The sequence below is a fragment of the Pseudophryne corroboree genome, chromosome 4 (assembly GCF_028390025.1).
Source record: "Pseudophryne corroboree isolate aPseCor3 chromosome 4, aPseCor3.hap2, whole genome shotgun sequence".
Taxonomy (NCBI): domain Eukaryota; kingdom Metazoa; phylum Chordata; class Amphibia; order Anura; family Myobatrachidae; genus Pseudophryne; species Pseudophryne corroboree.
In genome coordinates, this window is record NC_086447.1 from 194,123,360 (window position 1) to 194,145,297 (window position 21,938).

At 44.7% G+C, this 21,938-nt stretch overlaps 1 protein-coding gene across 2 annotated transcripts in view; it reads right to left on the reverse strand.

Annotated features, from left to right (window-relative positions):
- Window positions 1–7,436: 7,436 nt before the first annotated feature.
- LOC134909161 (claudin-1-like) overlaps window positions 7,437–21,938 on the reverse strand; it is a 111,815-nt gene continuing 97,313 nt past the window's right edge. For both annotated transcript variants that reach the window (XM_063915690.1, XM_063915689.1), the window contains exons 4-6: window positions 13,962–14,043; window positions 13,337–13,450; window positions 7,437–7,766 (exon numbers count right to left, since the gene is read on the reverse strand). In XM_063915690.1, the coding sequence (XP_063771760.1) occupies window positions 7,667–7,766; window positions 13,337–13,450; window positions 13,962–14,043 (296 nt within the window). In that variant the 3' untranslated portion in view covers window positions 7,437–7,666. The remainder of the gene's footprint in view (window positions 7,767–13,336; window positions 13,451–13,961; window positions 14,044–21,938) is intronic.

The window sequence follows — 21,938 nt, forward strand, 5'->3', positions numbered from 1 at the left end:
TTGATACTGGCATATAATTCCACACATTAAAAAATGGAGAACAAAAATGTGGAGGTTAAAATAGGGAAAGATCAAGATCCACTTCCACCTCGTGCTGAAGCTGCTGCCACTAGTCATGGCCGAGACGATGAAATGCCATCAACGTCGTCTGCCAAGGCCGATGCCCAATGTCATAGTAGAGAGCATGTAAAATCCAAAAAAACAAAAGTTCAGTTAAATGACCCAAAAATCAAAATTAAAAGCGTCTGATGAGAAGCGTAAACTTGCCAATATGCCATTTACGACACGGAGTGGCAAGGAACGGCTGAGGCCTTGGCCTATGTTCATGGCTAGTGGTTCAGATTCACATGAGGATGGAAGCACTCATCCTCTCGCTAGAAAACTGCAGTGCCACTCCTAGATGGGCCAGGTGTTTGTGTCGGCCACTTGGGTCGCTTAGTTTAGTCACACAGCTACCTCATTGCACCTCTTTTTTTCTTTGCATCATGTGCTGTTTGGGGACTATTTTTTAAATCTGCCATCCTGTCTGACACTGCAGTGCCACTCCTAGATGGGCCAGGTGTTTGTGTCGGCCACTTGTGTCGCTTATCTTAGTCACACAGCGACCTTGGTGCGTCTCTTTTTTTCTTTGCATCATGTGCTGTTTGGGGACTATTTTTTTGAAGTGCCATCCTGTCTGACACTGCAGTGCCACTCCTAGATGGGCCAGGTGTTTGTGTCAGCCACTTGTGTCGCTTAGCTTAGTCACACGGCGACCTTGGTGCGTCTCTTTTTTTCTTTGCATCATGTGCTGTTTGAGGACTATTTTTTTGAAGTGCCATCCTGTCTGACACTGTAGTGCCACTCCTAGATGGGCCAGGTGTTTGTGTCGGCCACTTGTGTCGCTTAGCTTAGTCACACAGCGACCTTGGTGCACCTCTTTTTTCTTTGCATCATGTGCTGTTTGGGGACTATTTTTTTGAAGTGCCATCCTGTCTGACACTGTAGTGCCACTCCTAGATGGGCCAGGTGTTTGTGTCGGCCACTTGTGTCGCTTAGCTTAGTCACACAGCGACCTTGGTGCACCTCTTTTTTCTTTGCATCATGTGCTGTTTGGGGACTATTTTTTTGAAGTGCCATCCTGCCTGACACTGCAGTGCCACTCCTAGATGGGCCAGATGTTTGTGTCGGCCACTTGTGTCGCTTAGCTTAGCCATCCAGCGACCTCGGTGCAAATTTTAGGACTAAAAATAATATGAGGTGTGAGGTGTTCAGAATAGACTGAAAATGAGTGTAAATTATGGTTATTGAGGTTAATAATACTATGGGATCAAAATGACCCCCGAATTCTATGATTTAAGCTGTTTTTGAGGGTTTTTTGTAAAAAAACACCTGAATCCAAAACACACCCGAATCCGACAAAAAATTTTCAGGGAGGTTTTGGCAAAACGCGTCCGAATCCAAAACACGGCCGCGGAACCGAATCCAAAACCAAAACACAAAACCCGAAAAATTTCCGGTGCACATCTCTATATATAACACATGTTACTGTGACAGGAAGGTGGCCCTCTCAGCTTTGGGCCCCATAGCAGCTGCACTCCCTGCACTTATGGTAGCTACACCCCTGCCCGGATGCAATAGCCCTTTTAGAGTCACTTAAAAAAAAAAAATAATCTACGTTATACATAAAATGCCACATTTTACACATAGTTCATTTTAGAACAATAGGGAAGAATCTCAACAGCTTCCTGACAAGGGGTAATACCTGTTGAGTGTGTCTAGTGCCCAAATCTTCGTCACCTCCCCTTTGATGTCCTTAGCTAGTCCTTACAGCCTTGGATGGATTACACGAAGACAGGGAGACCCACAAGTATGGAGTCCCCTTACTAAAGAAAACTTTTCTCGCCCTAGACGCTGATCCTGTTCCCAGTTTAACATAAAAAACTAGCAGGGTGGGGGCGTCCACCTGTCATAGTGTAAAGCAGCCCAATCTGCTTAGCACAAGGAGGGTCACTCATTAGGAAGGAAACTATACTGTGGCACTCCCCACCGTAGACTACCAGCCCCATGGTGAAAACAAAAAAGCTGGTGGTCAATTGGAATCTGCAGTATGATAGACAGGGATCCCCCCATAGAACCCTAGATTTAAGGTGCATACACACTGGCTGATATATTGGCTGTTTTATTGAATGGCCGATATATATCACAGGTCTGTCAGCCAGTATGTATGGGCATTATGTCTGTGAAAGCCGTCACTCACAGACATATATCGCATTGGCCCTGCAGCACAGCTGACGGCCAATATATCTAATGATATACTGGCGCATCGTGCTGTGTGTACGGGTGGTCAGCCTGGTTTGTGACGTCAGTCCCTACGGATCGGGCAGTGTGTATGCACAACGCACTGCCTGGTCTGTCTGTAGATATATCTGCAGATCAATTGATCTGCAGATATATCTACAAGTGTGTACACAGCATTAACGTTAGAAGCTACTAGGTGCAAAGTTTTGTACGAGGAAATGCCACTGCTTATAGGTAAAAGTAAAATGTACAAACTGATTATAAGAGTTGTGATGGGCCACTGCTTAGACCCAATCGCTGTGACAATACAGCTGGCCAGTGTGTGTGTATGGTATACGTTCAATGTGCCAGCTGTCGGGATACTGATGCCAGAATCCTGACAGCCATCAGAATACTGGTGCCGGAATCCAGAACAGGTCAGGATCCCGACGCCGGAATCCTGAAGTTAAGTATAGCCGGGACGGTTAGGGTTTGGCTGTGGGAAAGGGGGGGTGGGGGGTGGAGTTAGGTTGGCTGTGGAAGGGGGGGGGGGGGAGATGTGTGTGTGTAGGGTTAGGCACTAAGGCAGTAGATCTAGGGTTAGGCTGCGGAAAGGGAGGGTTAGAGGGTTAGGGGAATTAGTTTAAATACTTACCTCACCCCTGTCGGGATCTTCACCTTCTGGATGCTGGCATCAATGTTGTGACCACTGGCACCCTGATCGCCGGGATTGCATACCAATCCCATGCATACAACATGCAGATTCTCCAATCATGCAGAAAATGTATTGGCAGCTGTAGCAGAACAGTGGCCTTCCCAGCTGCAGTTACTGCCAGCACCAATGCAAGGATTTTGCAACTAAATATAGAAACATAGAATTTGACGGCAGATAAGAACCACTTGGCCCATCTAGTCTGCCCATTTTTTTTATCCTTTAGGTAATCGCAACCCTTTTTGAACCTTAATTCTTTGTAAGGATATTCATATGCCTATCCCAAGCATGTTTAAATTGCTCTACAGTCTTAGCCTCTACCACCTCTGATGGGAGGTTATTCCACTTATCCATTACCCTTTCTGTGAAATAATTTTTCCTTAAATTTCCCCTGAACCTCCCCCCCTCCAGTTTCAGTGTATGTCCTCGAGTTCTAATACTTCTCTTCCTTTGAAAAATGTTTCCCTCCTGAACTTTGTTAAAACCTTTGGTATATTTGAAAGTTTCTATCATGTCTCCCCTTTCCCTTCTCTCCTCCATACTATACATGTTAAGATCTTTTAGCCTTTCCGGGTAAGTTTTGTGATGTAGGCCATGCACCATTTTAGTTGCCCTTCTTTGTACACTCTCTAATGTATTTATATCCTTCTGGAGATATGGTCTCCAGAACTGGACACAGTATTCCAGATGAGGCCGCACCAATGACCTATACAGTCAGAGGCAGAACTCTGGGAGGCAACGGAGTCATCTGCCGCCGGGCTCCTGCTCTGAAGGGGGGCACCTCTCCTCCCATTCTGTGACACCATTGAATTAAGTTAATTGATAGCTGTCGCTGTCTTTTCAGTGGCCGACTTCCTCACTGGTCCCTGCACCTTACAAATCACACCCTCTTTATTATACTGAATATACACATTTTACAAGTATCAAACCCAGGATTAGAAACCACAACCTATTACACTGGAAGCAGACACCTTACTTATGAAGCGGTTTGCTCCTGTATAGGAAATATGAGAATTTTAACTATATGAAGATACTTCTCTGACAATTACACGTAACTTCATATAGTTAGAATTCTCATGCTTCCTCTACAGGAGCAAATAGCTCTATCAGTAAAGTGTCTGCTGTTAGTGTAACAGGTCATGGGTTCTAATCCTGGGTATGACTGCTAAGAAATGTGTGATTTAAAATAAAAGACAATTATATGTATAAATACAGTATATAATTTTTTTCCAGAAAATTCCATATATGCACGCACACACACACACACACACACACACACACACACACACACACACACACACACACACACACACACACACACACACACACACACACACACACACACACACATATATTTATCTTAATATAGGAAATAGGGGGGCACCAATATTTATCTTGCCTCCAGGCAACTGTGACGAACTTACGCCACTGTATACAGTGGCATTATTACTTCTCTTTTCCTGCTACTGATTCCTCTCCCTATGCAACCAAGCATCTGACTTGCCTTTCTCATTGCTTTGTTGCATTGCTTTCCTGCCTTTAAGTCACTTGAAATAGTGACTCCTAAATCCCTTTCCTCCTCAGTAGTTTCCATTATAGTACCCTTGATACTATATTTAGCCTTTGGGTTTTTGAGACCCAAGTGCATGATTTTGCATTTTTTAGCATTAAACTGTAGTTGCCATGTTCTTGACCATTTTTCAAGCCTAGCTAGGTCATCAATCATTTGTTTTACCCCTTCTGGTTTGTCTACCCTGTTGCATATCTTTGTATCATCTGCAAAAAGGCATACTTTCCCTTCAATACCATTTGCAATGTCACCAACAAAGATATTAAAGAGAACTGGTCCGAGTACAGATCCCTGGGGTACTCCACTGGTAACATTTCCCTCCATAGATTGCACTCCATTTACTACAACTGTCTGTTTCCTATCCTGCAATCAGGTTCTTACCCATTTAACTATTCTATAATCCACCCCCACACTTTCAAGTTTATTTAGCAGTCTGCGATGTGGGACAGTGTCAAATGCCTTACTAAAGTCTAGATATGCTACATCTACAGCTCCCTCTTGATCTATTATTTTCATCACAGAGTCAAAAAAGTCAATAAGATTTGTTTGGCATGATCTCCCACCAGTAAATCCATGCTGTTTTGGATCCTGTAAGTTGTTTGATTTAAGATATTCCACAACTCTTTCTTTTAGTAGTTTTTCCATTACTTTCCCTACTACTGATGTAAGGCTTACTGGTCTGTAGTTACTTGCTTCTTCCTTGCTTCCACTTTTGTACAATGGAACTACATTTGTTCTTTTCCAGTCCTCTGGAATGGCACCTGTATTTAGTGACTGGTTAAATAATTCTGTTAATGGTGCCACCAGCACATCTTTTAGCTCTTTTAGTATCCTTGGGTGTATCCCATCTGGCCCCATTGATTTATCCACTTTTAGTTTTGAAAGTTCAGTTAGGACCTTCTCCTCTGTAAATGTACTTTCATCTACCTTATTTTTATGAATGTCCTTGCAACATAACTGGGGCCCCTTCCCTTCTTCTGTAGTAAATACTGAGCAAAAATAATTATTTAGGTGATCTGCTATTGCCTTGTCTCCCTCCACCAAATTCTCACTATCTGTCTTAAGTCTTATTATTCCTCCATTTGATTTTCTCCTTTCATTTATATACTTAAAAAAAGTTTTGCCCCCTTTATCAACCGACTGGGCCATTGTCGCCTCACCTTCTGCCTTTGCACGTCTGATCACTTTCTTAGCATCCTTCCGTCTGTCAAGATACACCTCTTTGTCATTATTATTTTGAGTCTGTTTGTATTTCCTAAAAGCCATCTTTTTTGCTTTCACACTAGTTGATACTTCTTTTGTGAACCACATTGGCTCTCTGACTCAGTAGAATGTATCGCTGGATAATATAACCTCAAAGCAGCTAATAGTTATTCACTTACTGCATTTCATATAAGTATAATTTTTCTGTTGCAGATGGTAAAATCAGTAAGACCATCAATAGAGCCCAATTCGGGATTCTGGAACCAGCTTGAATTGTATGAAAAATCCTTTAAAAGAATGCAGTGAATACATGTTTATTTTGTGACTGCAATGTCTACATCGAAAACTCAGGACAACTAGAAGACCATTAAACATTGGGAAGAGGTTCAGGACAACATGTCGTGGTGAAATGCATGCTTCGGAGACTGTGCTATCTGTGGGATAACAGTCTGATGCTCTGCTATGCAAGTAATATTTCTATAGTGCACATTGTATGAGAGCAAATATGAATTGTGTACTGTACGCTATGTGTATAATGTACTCATATAATGCAAAATTTATTAAACCTTTGTCCAGAAGTAAAAGTCTTGAAAGTGATATGATAAAGAAGACATATGGTCCAGCACACTCTGTAGGTGAACCCAGCAATACCGTATACACTTTTATATTATGGCTTTTTACTGAATAAGTTGTGCTCTGTAGTCATATGTAATATGGTTAGAGTTTGCCGGAGGTGCAGGATGTTTGCCGTTCTCAGACATTTTTTTAAAAGGGCAATCATTTACAAGGCATGGTATTGCCTTATAAATGTTTGCCCCTTTAAAGAAAAAAAAACGCAGAGATTGGCCGACATCCTGCACCTCCGTCAAACTCAAACCCTATTACGTATGCCTACTGGACTCATTATTTTTTTTAAATCTAATTACTGAGTCTTGAGTCACATATCTTGGGTGATGTTTATTATCGTCAGTAAATTTCATAAGTAACTGTAGTATACTGAACATACAGTAGATGCAGCTGAACCCCATTTGATGGGCTGAACCATCATTATTGGGAGGAGGGATTATGGATTTTTTGCGTGCCACTCCCCCACTATGCATTACATTTTGGGCATGGTTGAGCATCACGTACCCATTTGTCCATCTGTTCCAGGAGAGGTTTCTGTCCTCCCTGAGCTGGCCTTAGGACACCTGTGTTATAGTTCACTAGGTCTACCTACCCAATCAAACTCCCCACCTATCACTGTCCCCATAGCGCAGGCATTCCCAACCACGGTCCTCAAGGCACACCAACAGTACAGGTTTTATTGATATCCAGGCTGCAGCACAGATTGTTAAATCAAAATAGCTCAGCTACTAATTAAGTCACCTGTGCTGCAGCCTGGATATCACTAAAACCTGCACTGTTGGTGTGCCTTGAGGACCGTGGTTGGGAATGCCTGCCATAGCGGGTAAAAGAGGTGCCTTCGCAATCCTTACATCAGGTCGTAACTAGGTCGGTGCAACATGTGCCGTGGCACAGAGCACCGCAATGCAGGGTCGCTATCTGCGGCACCTGTCAGTTAATAATTTTAACATGTATCTTCCTCCTGCTTTCAAGCATAAAACCCAACCTGTTCAGAATCTCGGCTAAAGATTTCAGTTTCTCAATAAAGTGCAAACTCTAAATGGAAGCAATAATCTGGAGCATATGTTATTAAACCAACATAATTTGCAATGTTTTACTGGTTCCCAATATGGTACATTGTGTTACATACACAGACAGTACAAAACGAAATTCTAACATATTCTGAGCTGTTCATGGACATTAACCCTTATTTTTCTGTTCTCTGTATATAGAACAGATTCTCATTGCCAACATACTTAACAAAATGTTAAAAGGTAAAAAATTATTAAATGTGGGGTTTTGCAGTCAAGTCCGAGTTACACATAGGCCCTGGAAGCCGAGGCGGAAGCACTGTCTTTCCTCTCTTTGTACTGGGTGAACTCACTGTCAGGAGTTGGGTAGTTGTATTTGTAGGCTCTGAAAGAAAAGAGCACGTGTCAGTTATATACTGTATCTGTGTGTACATACCTGTAATGACACATAATTTATACATGAAGAAATCCCCATAGATTATTGATGTGTGTCATGTATGAAGTGCAAAAAATAGAACAACCCAGTGGGCGGAGTTAGGTGTCAGACTGCCCCTAGGCATACCTCTAATGCCCCACCTCCATTTTTATTATTTACATTGTTCGGTCAGAACAGTAACATCCATTAGACAACAAAGAATTTAATTTAAGGCTCAGTGTGCACAGAGGGGCCCAGATTAGTCTATTTTGATGTAATTTTTTTCTGTAGTTTTTATTCTTTTTGATAAATGGAGTGGTAAAATAAGCACCAAACCATTACCTTACTTATGGCTCCATTGTGTCTTAATCAGTCTTGGTGCCCTTCTTATGACTATTTCTATGTCTGTGCCAGCACCAGCAAATATAGTATGACGCTAAGTCTGCAAAATGTGCATGACATAATAAAAGATATGCCCTTTACTCCACTCCTCAGCAATATTCTGCTTTCAGAAATGAGCCTAGTTTTGTCATGTGTCTGTCTGCACCACACCAGTGCACTGCCTCTGTACTGCCCATCTGTATTACACCAGTGCACTGCCTCTGTAATGTCCATCTGTACCACACCAGTGCACTGCCTCTGTAATGTCCATCTGTACCACACCAATGCACTGCCTCTGTACTGCCCATCTGTATTACATCAGTGCACTGCCTCTGTAATGTCCATCTGTACCACTCCAGTGCACTCCCCCTGTACTGTCCATCTGTATTACACCAGTGCACTGCCTCTGTAATGTCCATCTGTATTACACCAGTGCACTGCCTCTGTAATGTCCATCTGTACCACACCAATGCACTGCCTCTGTACTGCCCATCTGTATTACACCAGTGCACTGCCTCTGTAATGTCCATCTGTACCACACCAGTGCACTCCCTCTGTACTGCCCATCTGTATTACACCAGTGCACTGCCTCTGTAATGTCCATCTGTACCACACCAGTGCACTGCCTCTGTACTGCCCATCTGTATTACACCAGTGCACTGCCTCTGTAATGTCCATCTGTACCACACCAGTGCACTGCATCTAATGCCCATGTGTACCACACTAGTGCACTGCCTCTGTAATTTCCATCTGTACCACACCAGTGAACTGCCTCTGTAATGCCCATCTGTACCACAACTGTGCACTGCCTCTGTAATGCCCATCTTTACTACACCAGTGCACTTCCTCTGTAATGCCCAACTGTACTACACCAGTGTACTGCCTCTGTAATGTCCATCTTTACTACACCAGTGCACTGCCTTTGTAATGCCCATCTGTATCACACCAGTGCACTGCCTCTGTAACATTAATTTGTACCACACTAGTGCACTGCCTCTGTAATGCCATCTGAACTTCACCAGTGCACTGCCTCTGTAATGCCCCTCTGTACTACACCAGTGCACTGCCTCTGTAATGACCATCTGTACTACACCAGTGCATTGCCTCTGTAATGTCCATCTGTACCACACCAGTGCACTGCCTCTGTAATGCCCATCTGTACCACACCAGTGAACTGCCTCTGTAATGCCCATCTGTACTACACCAGTGCACTGCCTTTGTAATGAACTTCTTTACTAAACCAGTGCACTGCCTCTGTAATATCCGTCTGTACTACACCAGTGCACTGCCTCTGTAATGCCCATCTGTACTTTACCAGTGCACTGCCTTTGTAATGCCCATCTGTACTACACCAGTGCACTGCCTCTGTAATGCCCATCTGTACTACACCAGTGCCTGCCTCTGTAATGTCCGTCTGTACCACACCATTGCACTGTCTCTGTAACACTCATCTGTACCACACCAGTGCACTTTCTCTGTAATGCCCACCTGAACTTCACCAGTGCACTGCCTCTGTAATGCCCATCTGTACTACACCAGTGCACTGCCTTTGTAATGCCCATCCGTACTACACCAGTGCACTGCCTCTGTAATGTCCATCTTTAATACACCAGTGCACTGCTTCAGTAATGCCCATCTGTACTACACAAGTGCACTGCCTCTGTAATGCCCATCTGTACTACACCAGTGCACTGCCTCTGTAATGCCCATCTTACTACACCAGTACACTTCCTCTGTATCGCCCATCCGTACTACACCAGTGCACTGCCTCCGTAATGTCCGTCTTTACTACACCAGTGCACTGCCTCTGTACTGCCCATCTGTATTACACCAGTGCACTGCCTCTGTAATGTCCATCGGTACCACACCAGTGCACCTTCTCTGTACTGCCCATCTGTATTACACCAGTGCACTGCCTCTTTAATGTCTGTCTGTACCACACCAGTGCACTGCATCTAATACCCATGTGTACCACACTAGTGCACTGCCTCTGTAATTTCCATCTGTACCACACCAGTGAACTGCCTCTGTAATGCCCATCTGTACCACAACTGTGCACTGCCTCTGTAATGCCCATCTTTACTACACCAGTGCACTTCCTCTGTAATGCCCATCTGTACTACACCAGTGCACTGCCTCTGTAATGTCCATCTTTACTACACCAGTGCACTGCCTTTGTAATGCCTATTTGTACCACACCAGTGCACTGCCTCTGTAACACTCATTTGTACCACACTAGTGCACTGCCCCTGTAATGCCATCTGAACTTCACCAGTGCACTGCCTCTGTAATGCCACTCTGTACTACACCAGTGCACTGCCTCTGTAATGACCATCTGTACTACACCAGTGCATTGCCTCTGTAATGTCCATCTATACCACACCAGTGCACTGCCTCTGTAATGCCCATCTGTACCACACCAGTGAACTGCCTCTGTAATGCCCATCTGTACTACACCAGTGCACTGCCTTTGTAATATCCGTCTGTACTACACCAGTGCACTGCTCCTGTAATGCCCATCTGTACTTTACCAGTGCACTGCCTTTGTAATGCCCATCTGTACTACACCAGTGCACTGCCTCTGTAATGCCCATCTGTACTACACCAGTGCCTGCCTCTGCAATGCCCAGCTGTACTACACCAGTGCACTGCCTCTGTAATGCCCATCTGTACTTCACCAGCACTGACTCTGTAGTGTCCATGTATACTACACCAGTGGGGTGGGGAATGCGTTGCCAGCGCGGGTAATCCCGGCAGCAGAATGTAGGGGGGGAAGTGCAACGCTGCTCTCCCCACGAGTGGGTATAGACACTGCTCGTCGCAATGCCTACTGTTGGGATTTAGGGGGTACGGGATGTAGCCGTTGGTATTGTGAGGCCACCAGTCACATAACTTCATCCCCACCAGTCCACTTTTGCAGCCAATTTCTACTTCTCTGTTCTGCATTTGTCTTTGTTCTTTAGATTCCTTTGGCCATAAAAAGGAATCACCTGTAGCACAACATATCTCATGAGTTACTGGAAACACGTCCTGCCCACTTGTCTGATTACTCATTCTGATAGTCTGGGAGGATAAAGTGTGACTAGATCTGAGTATCACCCCACACAGGCAGAATAATCATTTAATCTGACCTCTGCAATATTTTATATACACATCTAGCCCTGCAGGTATTTAAAGGATATGTGAAATACTGATTAAAGTGGAGGCAAGCACGAAACATATTAAAAGTGTCAAAGGCATTGCTAGAAACCATCTACATGAAGGTAATAAATGTGTAATATACACTGACATCAGCTTGACTACAATATTAGAATGTGCTGGCTCGGAAGAGAAGATGAGATGTGCTGAAGTAAGCAAGGAAATGACTGTTATAATACTGCTGCTATGCTCTGCATGTGCCTTGTGATGAAGAATGAGATATAACATTCTACTGTAGTATAAGTTATTCCTAATAGAGCCAATGCTGTTCTTACATTCATATAATGGTTACACAGCACAGATCACTGCACAACATATAGAATAATATAATAATTACTTAGATTTATTTCCTCATTGTACTGTATAAGGTGCTGCAGCCCCCTTATGGCAGCATATAAATAAAGCATAATAATAATTGTGGTTGCCTACACTGCTGGGACTGAGGAAGAGATTGCAGGGAACAGCGCTGCCAACTGTAAATGTGTGAAGGTTTGTACTGCATGCAGCAGCTGCTTGGACACGAGACGACACGAGGTCAGTCAGCTACTACTGTCAGACGTTGCACTGGCAGCTGACTGCATCTTTTACAGAACTGGATAAGCCCTGTACAGTTAATGCTAATACAGAGATATATAATATAATCAAAATCTGTATAGGTGATGATCAGTGTCGGATTGGGGTATGAAGGGCCCACCGGGGGAATGCAGTGGCACGGGCCCATGCTTACATCCTTTGCTAACCATTAGTGAGTGCATGGCCTGAGCCCCTTTATAATATACATAGTAAATACTGCTAGTGCATGCATGATAATGTACCAGATTAATAACAGAAATGCTCTGTAGAAAATACACCATAGTCTTGTGAAGTACAGTATAATGTAATAAATGTATAATGCAACAAATGCACATACCTGCCATCTGTCCCGATTTTCGCAGGACAGTCACGTTTTTTAGGGACTGACCCATCCGCGGGCTGCAGTGTCCCACAGTGGCGGGGGGGGGGGGAGTTGGGAGGCTCTGTCTCTTGCTGCCCTGCTTAGCAGAGCAGCGTACAGCGTATATTCACAGGTGACAGAGAGAGAGGGGGCATGCCAGTAGCTCAGAGAACGCTGGGCATGCCCCCTCAGTGACGAAAACGGGGAAGGGGGGGTGGGCGTGACTCGCGGTCGAGGCACTCCTGCAAAGCCACACCCCTTTTCATCTGGCCATGCCCCCTTTTACAAATCGTGTGCGGCTTTGCCGCGCAGATGTCTCTCTTCTCCTGCTAGGAATGTTGGGAGGTATGAATGCACAATATATAATTCAAGTGCACAACCTGATCTCTAGAGGAAAGGTTGGTGCCCCGGGGCAGTAGGGCCCACAGGGGGTTCCCCTGTACCCTTGTGGGCCAGTCCGACTCTGGTGATGATACATCACCTTATCATCACCTTTATTGGGGATGTCACACATACAAATATCAAATTTAATATTTAAATACTTGTTCTGGCACGAAACCATATAATACAGTTTGTGCACACACATGCTTGTCAGCCATCCACCTCCCATGGGCAGAGGGACTGAGATGGATTTTAATATGCTTCTACCCGTGCCACTCCCTTGATATAGGCATATAGAAGATGTGTATATGTCAGTGGTTCCCAACTGTGGCACCCCTGGGTGCTTCAGGGCACTTGCAGGGGTACTTTGTTAGGTTCAGTTCACATTATTTATGGCCAAGTAACAGGAAAAACCAGGGCTTGTGGCTTCCCATCATAAATATGTAGACTATAACAAGCTAATCCTGTCTCTCACTACATAATGGAGCCTAAGATGACATACAAACACCATTCACTTAATTTAATATTTTCTGAATTTTTCACTTCAGGCCTAGGGGTGCCGTGAAACAATTTCTGATACGCTAGGGCACTGGGACTCAAAAGGGTTTGAGAACCACTGGTATAGGTAATAGTTATATATACATACCCTTTTTTAGCAGTTTTTTTCTTTTTCTTGAATGAACAACACAGAAATGAGCCCCCGAGTATGGCCAGCAGAGATGCAGCCCATCCAATATACAGCGCAGAGCCAAGCTCATACCTGAGGCAGACAGAATGCGATATTAATGTACCACAGCAGGTAACCACGGTATGTGAGACTGGGGGAAAGGCAAAGGAATACACTTATACAATACACACCTTTACTTTTATATATGAGCTTCCTAATGGCACTAGTCTAGGTGTACACAGTGCTGCACCGACATATGGGTCAGGTTCCAAAATAAAATGCTTATCTACTTGTAATAGTAATGCGTCTCCTGCCAGCTGAGTATATCTATATATTAATGCACTGAACCAGGTGTATATGTTATATTAGAGCTGGGAGTATATTTGTAGATGGCACTACATCCGATACATAAAAACAATCAACAATCTGTGGATATAATAATACATAAATAAATAAATAATAATAATAATAATAATAATAATAATAAATATATTTTTTACTTGTTATCTTGTTTAGAAAATTCTCAATTATGATAACCCTTGCTGCATAAACATAATAATAAAAAAGTTTTTTCTGTAAAACAAAAAAGTTAAACAAAACTTACTTTATTCCACCATAGAGAGGATTAAAAAACTGTTGCGTGATTGTGGCTGCGTACCACGATACTGCCACTAAGCAGGAGAGTCCTGTGTGTATAGAATCAGAATGTTAGAATTCTGGATTACAGGTTTTCAGACTATGTACTTTTTACTGTAACTTATATATACATGATAATATGCTCCAACTCACATAATGATACTCTCTAACTTATATACACGTGATAATATGCTCCAACTCTCCTAACCATACTCCCTACTGTAACTTACAGAATATACACATGATAATATGCTCTAAGTCTCCTAACGGTACTCCTTACTGTAAGTTATATAATAGGATTTTAATACCTACCGGTAAATCCTTTTCTCTTAGTCCGTAGAGGATGCTGGGGTCACCATAGAACCATGGGGTATAGACGGGATCCGCAGGAGACATGGGCACTTTAAGACTTTGAAAGGGTGTGAACTGGCTCCTCCCTCTATGCCCCTCCTCCAGACTCCAGTTATAGGAACTGTGCCCAGGGAGACGGACATTTCGAGGAAAGGATTTATTGTTAAACTAAGGTGAGATTCATACCAGCTCACACCTCAAGCATGCAGCACAATGTGGCATTCAACAGAACACAAGCCAACGGCATGAACAATTGCAGCAACATGCCTGCAATAAACGTAACAAAACGTGTGTAACCACAACTAATAACTGCAGATACAGTACGCACTGGGACGGGCGCCCAGCATCCTCTACAGACTAAGAGAAAAGGATTTACCGGTAGGTATTAAATTCCTATTTTCTCATATGTCCTAGAGGATGCTGGGGTCACCATAGAACCATGGGGTTATACCAAAGCTCCAGAACGGGCGGGAGAGTGCGGATGACATCAGCTAAGGTGTCAAACTTGTAGAACTTTGCAAATGTGTTTGACCCCAACCAAGTAGCCGCTCGGCAAAGTTGCAATGCCGAGACCCCCCCCGGCAGCCGCCCCGGATGAGCCCACCTTTCTAGTAGATTGGGCCTTCACCGACTCCGGTAACAGCAATCCAGCCATGGAATGAGCATGCTGAATCGTGTTACAGATCCAGCGTGCAATGGTCTGCTTGGAAGCAGGACACCCAACCTTGTTGGGAGCATAGAGGACAAATAGAGCCTCTGTTTTCCTAATCTGAGCCGTTCTGGCGACATAAATCTTCAAAGCTCTGACCACATCCAGAGATTTTGACTCAGAGAAGGCGTCAGTAGCCACAGGTACCACAATAGGTTGGTTTATGTGGAAAGAGGAAACCACCTTCAATAAAAATTGCTGATGTGTCCTCAATTTAGCTCTATCTTCATGGAAGATCAAATAAGAGCTCTTGTGAGACAAGGCCGCTAACTCAGACACCCGCCTTGCCGATGCCAAGGCCAACAGGATGACCACTTTCCAAGTGAGGAATTTCAACTCCACCTTCCGTAAAGGTTCAAATCAATGTGATTGAAGGAACTGTAACACCACATTAAGATCCCATGGTGCCACTGGAGGCACAAATGGAGGTTGGATGTGCAACACGCCTTTCACAAAAGTCTGAACTTCTGGAAGGGAGGCCAATTGTTTCTGAAAGAAAACCGATAAGGCTGAAATCTGTACCTTAACTAAGCCCAATTTTAGGCCCGCATCCACACCTGCTTGTTAGAAATGGAGAAAACGTCCTAGGCGAAACTCTTCCGTAGGAACCCCCTTGGATTCACACCAAGAAACATATTTTCTCCAAATACGGTGGTAATGTTTAGACGTTACCCCTTTTCTGGCCTGAATAAGTGTGGGAATGACTTCACTGGGGATACCCTTACGGGCTAGGATTTTGTGCTCAACCGCCATGCCGTCAAATGCAGTCAAGGTAAGTCCTGATACACGCACGGCCCCTGTTGTAACAGGTCCTCATGCAGAGGAAGAGGCTAGGGATCTCCTATGAGTAATTCGCGAAGATCTGGATACCAAGCCCTCCTTGGCCAGGCTGGGACAATGAAGATTGCTTGAACCTTTGTTCTTCTTATGATCTTTAGAACTTTTGGGATGAGAGGAAGTGGAGGGAATACATACACCGACTGAAACACCCACGGTGTCACCAGAGCATCCACTGCAATTGCTTGAGGGTCCCTTGACCTGGAACAATATCTCTGAAGCTTCTTGTTGAGACAAGATGCCATCATGTCTGTTTGAGGAACTCCCCAACGACTTGTCACCTCTGCGAAGACTTCTTGGGGGAGGCCCCACTCTACTGGATGGAGATCGTGTCAGCTGAGGAAGTCTGCTTCCCAGTTGTCCACTCCTGGAATGAATATCGCTGACAGAGCACTTGTATGTTTTTCCACCCAGCGGAAAATCCTTGTGGCTCTGCCATCGCCGCTCTGCTTTTCATTCCGCCCTGATGGTTTATGTACGCTACTGCTGTTACATTGTTCGACTGGATCAGTACAGGCAGATCTCGAAGAAGATGTTCCGCTTGCAGAAGGGCGTTGTAAATGGCCTTTAACTCCAGAACATTTATGTGTAGACAAGTTTCCTGACTTGACCATCCGTGATCACTAGGATCCAGTCCTGTATCCCGAACCTGCGCCTCTCTAGGAGGTGAGAGCTGTGCAGCCACCACAGGAGTGAGACCCTGGTCTTGGAAGACAGGGTTATCCTTCGGTGCATGTGTAGGTGGGACCCGGACCACTTGTCCAACAGGTCCCACTGGAAAACTCTGGCATGGAACCTGCCAAACTGAATGGCCTTGTGGGCCGCAACCATCTTCCCCAGCAACCGAATGCATTGATGGATTGACACTCTTGCTGGTGTCAGAATTTGTTTGACCAGACTCTGAAGTTCCAGAGCCTTTTCCACTGGAAGAAATACTCTCTGTAGTTCTGTGTCCAATATCATTCCCAAAAACGACAACCGCATTGTCGGAATTAACTGTGATTTTTGCAAGTTTAGGAGCCAACCATGTTGCTGAAGAACTGTCAGGGAGAGTGAAACGTTTTGTACCAACTGGTCCCTGGATCTCACCTTTATCAGTAGATCGTCCAAGTATGGGATAATCGTGACTCCTTCCTTGCGAAGAAGAACCATCATCTCCGCCATCACTTTGGTAAAAATCCTCGGAGCCGTGGACAGACCAAACGGCAATGTTTGAAATTGGTAATGACAATCCTGAATTGCAAACCTCAGGTAAGCCTGATGCGGAGGATAAATGGGAACATGTAAGTAGGCATCTTTTATGTTCACCGACACCATAAAATCCCCTACCTCCAGACTGGAGATCACCGCTCGTAGAGACTCCATCTTGAATTTGAATATCTTTAGGTAGACGTTTAGGGATTTCAGGTTTAGGATTGGTCTGACCGAGCCGTCCGGCTTCAGGACAACAAACAGGCTCCCTGTTTTGATGGGGGAACCCTGATGATAACTTGATTGTGACACAACTTTTGTATTGCGTCGCAAACTACCTCCCTGTCCGGAAGAGAAGCTGGTAAGGCCGAATTGAAAAAACGGCGAGAGGGAACGTCTTGAAACTCCAGCTCGAACCCATGGGAAACTATTTGTAATACCCATGGGTCTAGGTCCGAACGAACCCAAAACTGACTGAAGAGTTTTAGACATGCCCCCACCGGTGCGGACTCCCGCATAGGAGCCCCAATGTCATGCGGTGGAATTGGCAGAAGCCTGGGAGGACTTCTGCTCCTGGGAGCCTGACAAGGCTCCTGACTCTTCCCCTTCCTCTAGTAGCAAGGAAGGAAGAACCTCGGCCCTTTCTGTATTTATTGGGCCGAAAGGACTGCATCTGATAGTGGTGCGTTTTCTTTTGTTGTGGAGAAACATAAGGCAAGAAAGATGACTTACCCGCGGCAGCTGTTGATACCAAATCATCAAGGCCGTCACCAAACAAGGCCTTACCTTTATATGGTAGAGATTCCATACTTTTCTTGGAATCCGCATCAGCATTCCATTGTTGAATCCACAACGCTCTCCTGGCTGAGACTGCCATGGCATTGGCCTTTGATGCCAAAAGACAAATATCTCTCGCAACTTACCTTAAGGTATGCTGCAGCGTCCTTGATATAACCCAGCGTCAAGAGGATGCTATCCCTATCTAGGGTATCTATTTCAGAAGACAAGTTGTCTGCCCACTTTTCGATAGCACTACTTACCCACGCAGACGCAATGACAGGTCTGAGTAGCGTACCTGTGGTCGCATAAATGGACTTTAACGTGGTTTCTTGTTTACGATCCGCAGGATCCTTAAGGGCCGCCACGTCAGGTGACAGGAGAGTCACCTTTTTAGACAAACGTGACAGGGCCTTGTCTACAGTGGGGGGTGACTCCCACTTTTCCCTATCCGCTGAGGGAAATGGATAAGTTACCGTAATTCTCTTGGGAATCTGAAACTTTTTGTCTGGACCTTCCCAGACTTTTCAAACAGCGTGTTCAGTTCATGAGAGGGAGGAAATGTTATCTCAGGTTTCTTTTCCTTATACATGCAGACCCTTTATCAGGGACAGCCGGGTCCTCAGTGATATTTAATACCTCTTTAACCGCCATAATCATGTACCGAATGCTTTTTGCCAATTTTGGATCTAATCTGGAATCGCTATAGTCGATACTGGAATCAGAGTCCGTGTCGGTAGCAGTGTCTGTCCACTGGGCCAACGCACGTTTCTGTGACCCTGAGGGGACCTGACTTTGCAATAACATACTGTATCTTCCACAGATTTCTTCCATGCCTGGGTCTGAGACTCAGACTTATCTAGCCTCTTACTAATAAGGGCCACATCAGCATTTAAGGCGTTCAACACATTTACCCAATCAGGTGTCGGCTGTGCCGACAGGGTTACCCCCGCAGCCGTTTGTGTTCCTAATACAGCCTCCTCCTGGGAAGAGCCTTCAGCCTCAGACATGTCGACACACGTGCACCATACACCCACAGACACACCAGGCATATATTGGAGAGACCCACAGTAAAGTCTGTCAGCGAGACACAGAGGGGATTTGCCAGCTCACAAACCAGCACTAAAACAACGGGTCTAAAATCACCAATAAATTGCCTCAGACCTATAGCGCTTTTTCTATCACATATATTGCACCAATTGATATGCCTCCCCCCCGTTTTGCACCCCTGGTTCTTGTCAGTGTGAGGAGGACCAGTGCCTCTGCAGCTTGTGGAGAGGAAATGGCGCCGTGAGCTGTGAGGAAGAAGCTCCGCCCCCTTAATGGCGCGCTTCTCCCGCTTTTTCTAATATTTATACTGGCGGGGGTTAGGACAGTGCCGAGGCACTAATGTCCCCTCTTGCCAGTGTAATAATGAGGATGATTTTTAGCTGCCCAAGGTGCGCCCCCCCCCCCCCCCCCCGCCCGCACCCTGCACCCTGTAGTGCTGTGTGTGGGAGCTTGGCGCGCAGCGTCTGCCCGCTGCGCGGTACCTCAGAAAATGCCGTCACTGAAGAAGAAGTCTTCTTTTCTTCGTTACTCACCTGTCTTCTGACTTCTGGCTCTGTAAGGGGGTGACGGCCGGCTGCGGGAGTGAGCATCTAGGCGTACCTAGCGATCAGCACCCTCAGGAGCTAATGGTGTCCTGTAGCCAGAAGCAGAGCCCTTGAACTCACTGGAAGTGGGTCATACTTCTCTCCCCTAAGTCCCACGAAGCAGGGAGACTGTTGCCAGCAGCCCCCCTGAACATAAAAAGCCTAACAAAAAGTATTTTTCGGAGAAACTCAGTAGAGCTCCCTGTAGTGCGTCCAGTCTCACTGGGCACAATTCTAAAACTGGAGTCTGGAGGAGGGGCATAGAGGGAGGAGCCAGTTCACACCCTTTCAAAGTCTTAAAGTGCCCATGTGTCCTGCGGATCCCATCTATACCACATGGTTCTATGGTGACCCCAGCATCCTCTAGGACGTATGAGAAATACATGATAATGCTACATTAAGTGATGCTTCCTAATGTAACATATACACATGATAATATGCTCCAACTCCCCTAACCTCCCAGCGCCGGCTCCTACCTGCATTTAGTAGGGTAGCCCCCATGCATGGAGTGGAGACAGCCAGCTGCCAGCCCTGGGTCCCGGCACCTGTGCAATGGATCCAGCAGGTGCCAGGGTTTGTGTAGATACCGTGGTATGACTGCACATGCACAGACTCATTTCTTCTATGGGCTGCATCGGCTGCAGCCCATAGAAACCAGGATGGCTGATGACCGCTCTCTGCTAATCGCATGAAAACTGAATCAATCCCACACCAGTAACATTAAGAGCTTATTTTATTTGGTATTCAAATACTTGGCTCCTATTACTACACACGTCTCATTCTTTCTGAAAATACACCAATTATTATGTGTGTAATTCTCCTTAGGTGCTACTCTTGTGTTTCAAATCAAAAGACCAACAGTTTTAAACATAAGAAAAAAAGAGAAAGCAAGAGAAACATATTTTTCGGGTGCACACTGGAACCTGAATAAAGTGTTAAAATGTTTTAACTTTTATTGATATGTATTAAAATATTCCAAATAAATATAAAAAAATAGTGTGATAGAAAAATAAAGTATGTGAAAACACAAGTATGTGAATAAAACTATTAAATTCACCGGCTGTTATAATAAATTGTGAACTGAATGGTGCAATATAATATGTGATGCATGTCCTACAATATAGAATAATCAACATCTAGTGCGGCCACTGTCTCTGTTTTATCTCCGGAGCTGTCAGCGGCTTTTCCACCTTAGCCACAGACGGGAGATGTAGACAGAAGCGCAGAGAGCTTGGCTGCTGCAGCTCCCACGTGTGCCGCATCAGCAATAGGGGGCTGGGAGAGACACTGGGCCTAATTAAGACCTGATTGCTAGACTGCGTTTTTGTACAGCCTGCGATCAGGTCTAAACTGCGCATGTGTATGCATCGCAATGCGCAGGCACGCCGCACAGGTACAAAGCGGATCGACGCTTAACGATGGATGTGTGCGAAGAATCCATTCGCACGGGCTCTCGCAAGGAGATTGACAGGAAGGAGCCATTTGTGGGTGTCAACTGACCGTTTTCTGGGAGTGGTTGGAAGAATGCAGGTGTTTCCAAGCGTTTGCAGGGAGGGTTCCTGAAGTCAATTCCGGTCCCGGACAGGCTGATGTGATCGCAGCGGCTGAGTAAGTCGTGGGCTACTCAAGAGACTGCACAAAATCTGTTTGTACAACGCTGCTACACATGCGTTCGCACACTTGCAGAGCGAAAATACACTCCCCTATGGGTGGTGACTATGCGAATGCAGGACAGCAAAAAAAACCCTAGTGAGCGAACAGGTCTGAATTAGGCCCACCGTGAGGTTGATTCAAGCCGCTGATGAGAGGCAGCTTTTGAAAAATACTATTAACAATCTCCTTGTCTACAGCTGCAATCTACTACCTCCTATACAGGGTGACAGACCGAAAGCCCCAGTATGAATATAAATATGAATATAAATAAATAAAAATAAGAATACTGGGGGGCTGTTTTTCACCAACAATCCCAGGGGGTGAAAATTACAAGAAGGGGACATACCCTTGAAATGTGCCATGAATATAAACTATAATACTTTCAAAACACCTGTTTAAATAAATGCATGAAAAGTAACATTAAAGTCTATATTATAAGCTTATAGTGAACAACGCCAGATCAATACATTGTGGGTCATAGCGGTGATAAGTTTTCCCTTAAGGAGGTATATGGAAAAACTCCCCCAATGGAAAAGACATAATTGTCACCGATACTAGCTTATTGTCAAAAAGCCTATGTATTAGACAAAAATAGCAATCTTTATATACATTCAAAGAAGGGGTGTGGGGATAAAAAAAATCCCTGGGAATAACAAATATTACCTATAAATGGCACCTACTTGTGGTATGGAACCATAATAGTATATTACAAGCAGAGAAAAAGCATTTGGGTAAAGCAGCAATATAGTAACACAGCAACATATAATTTAATTTGTTGCGAATTGAATAAGGT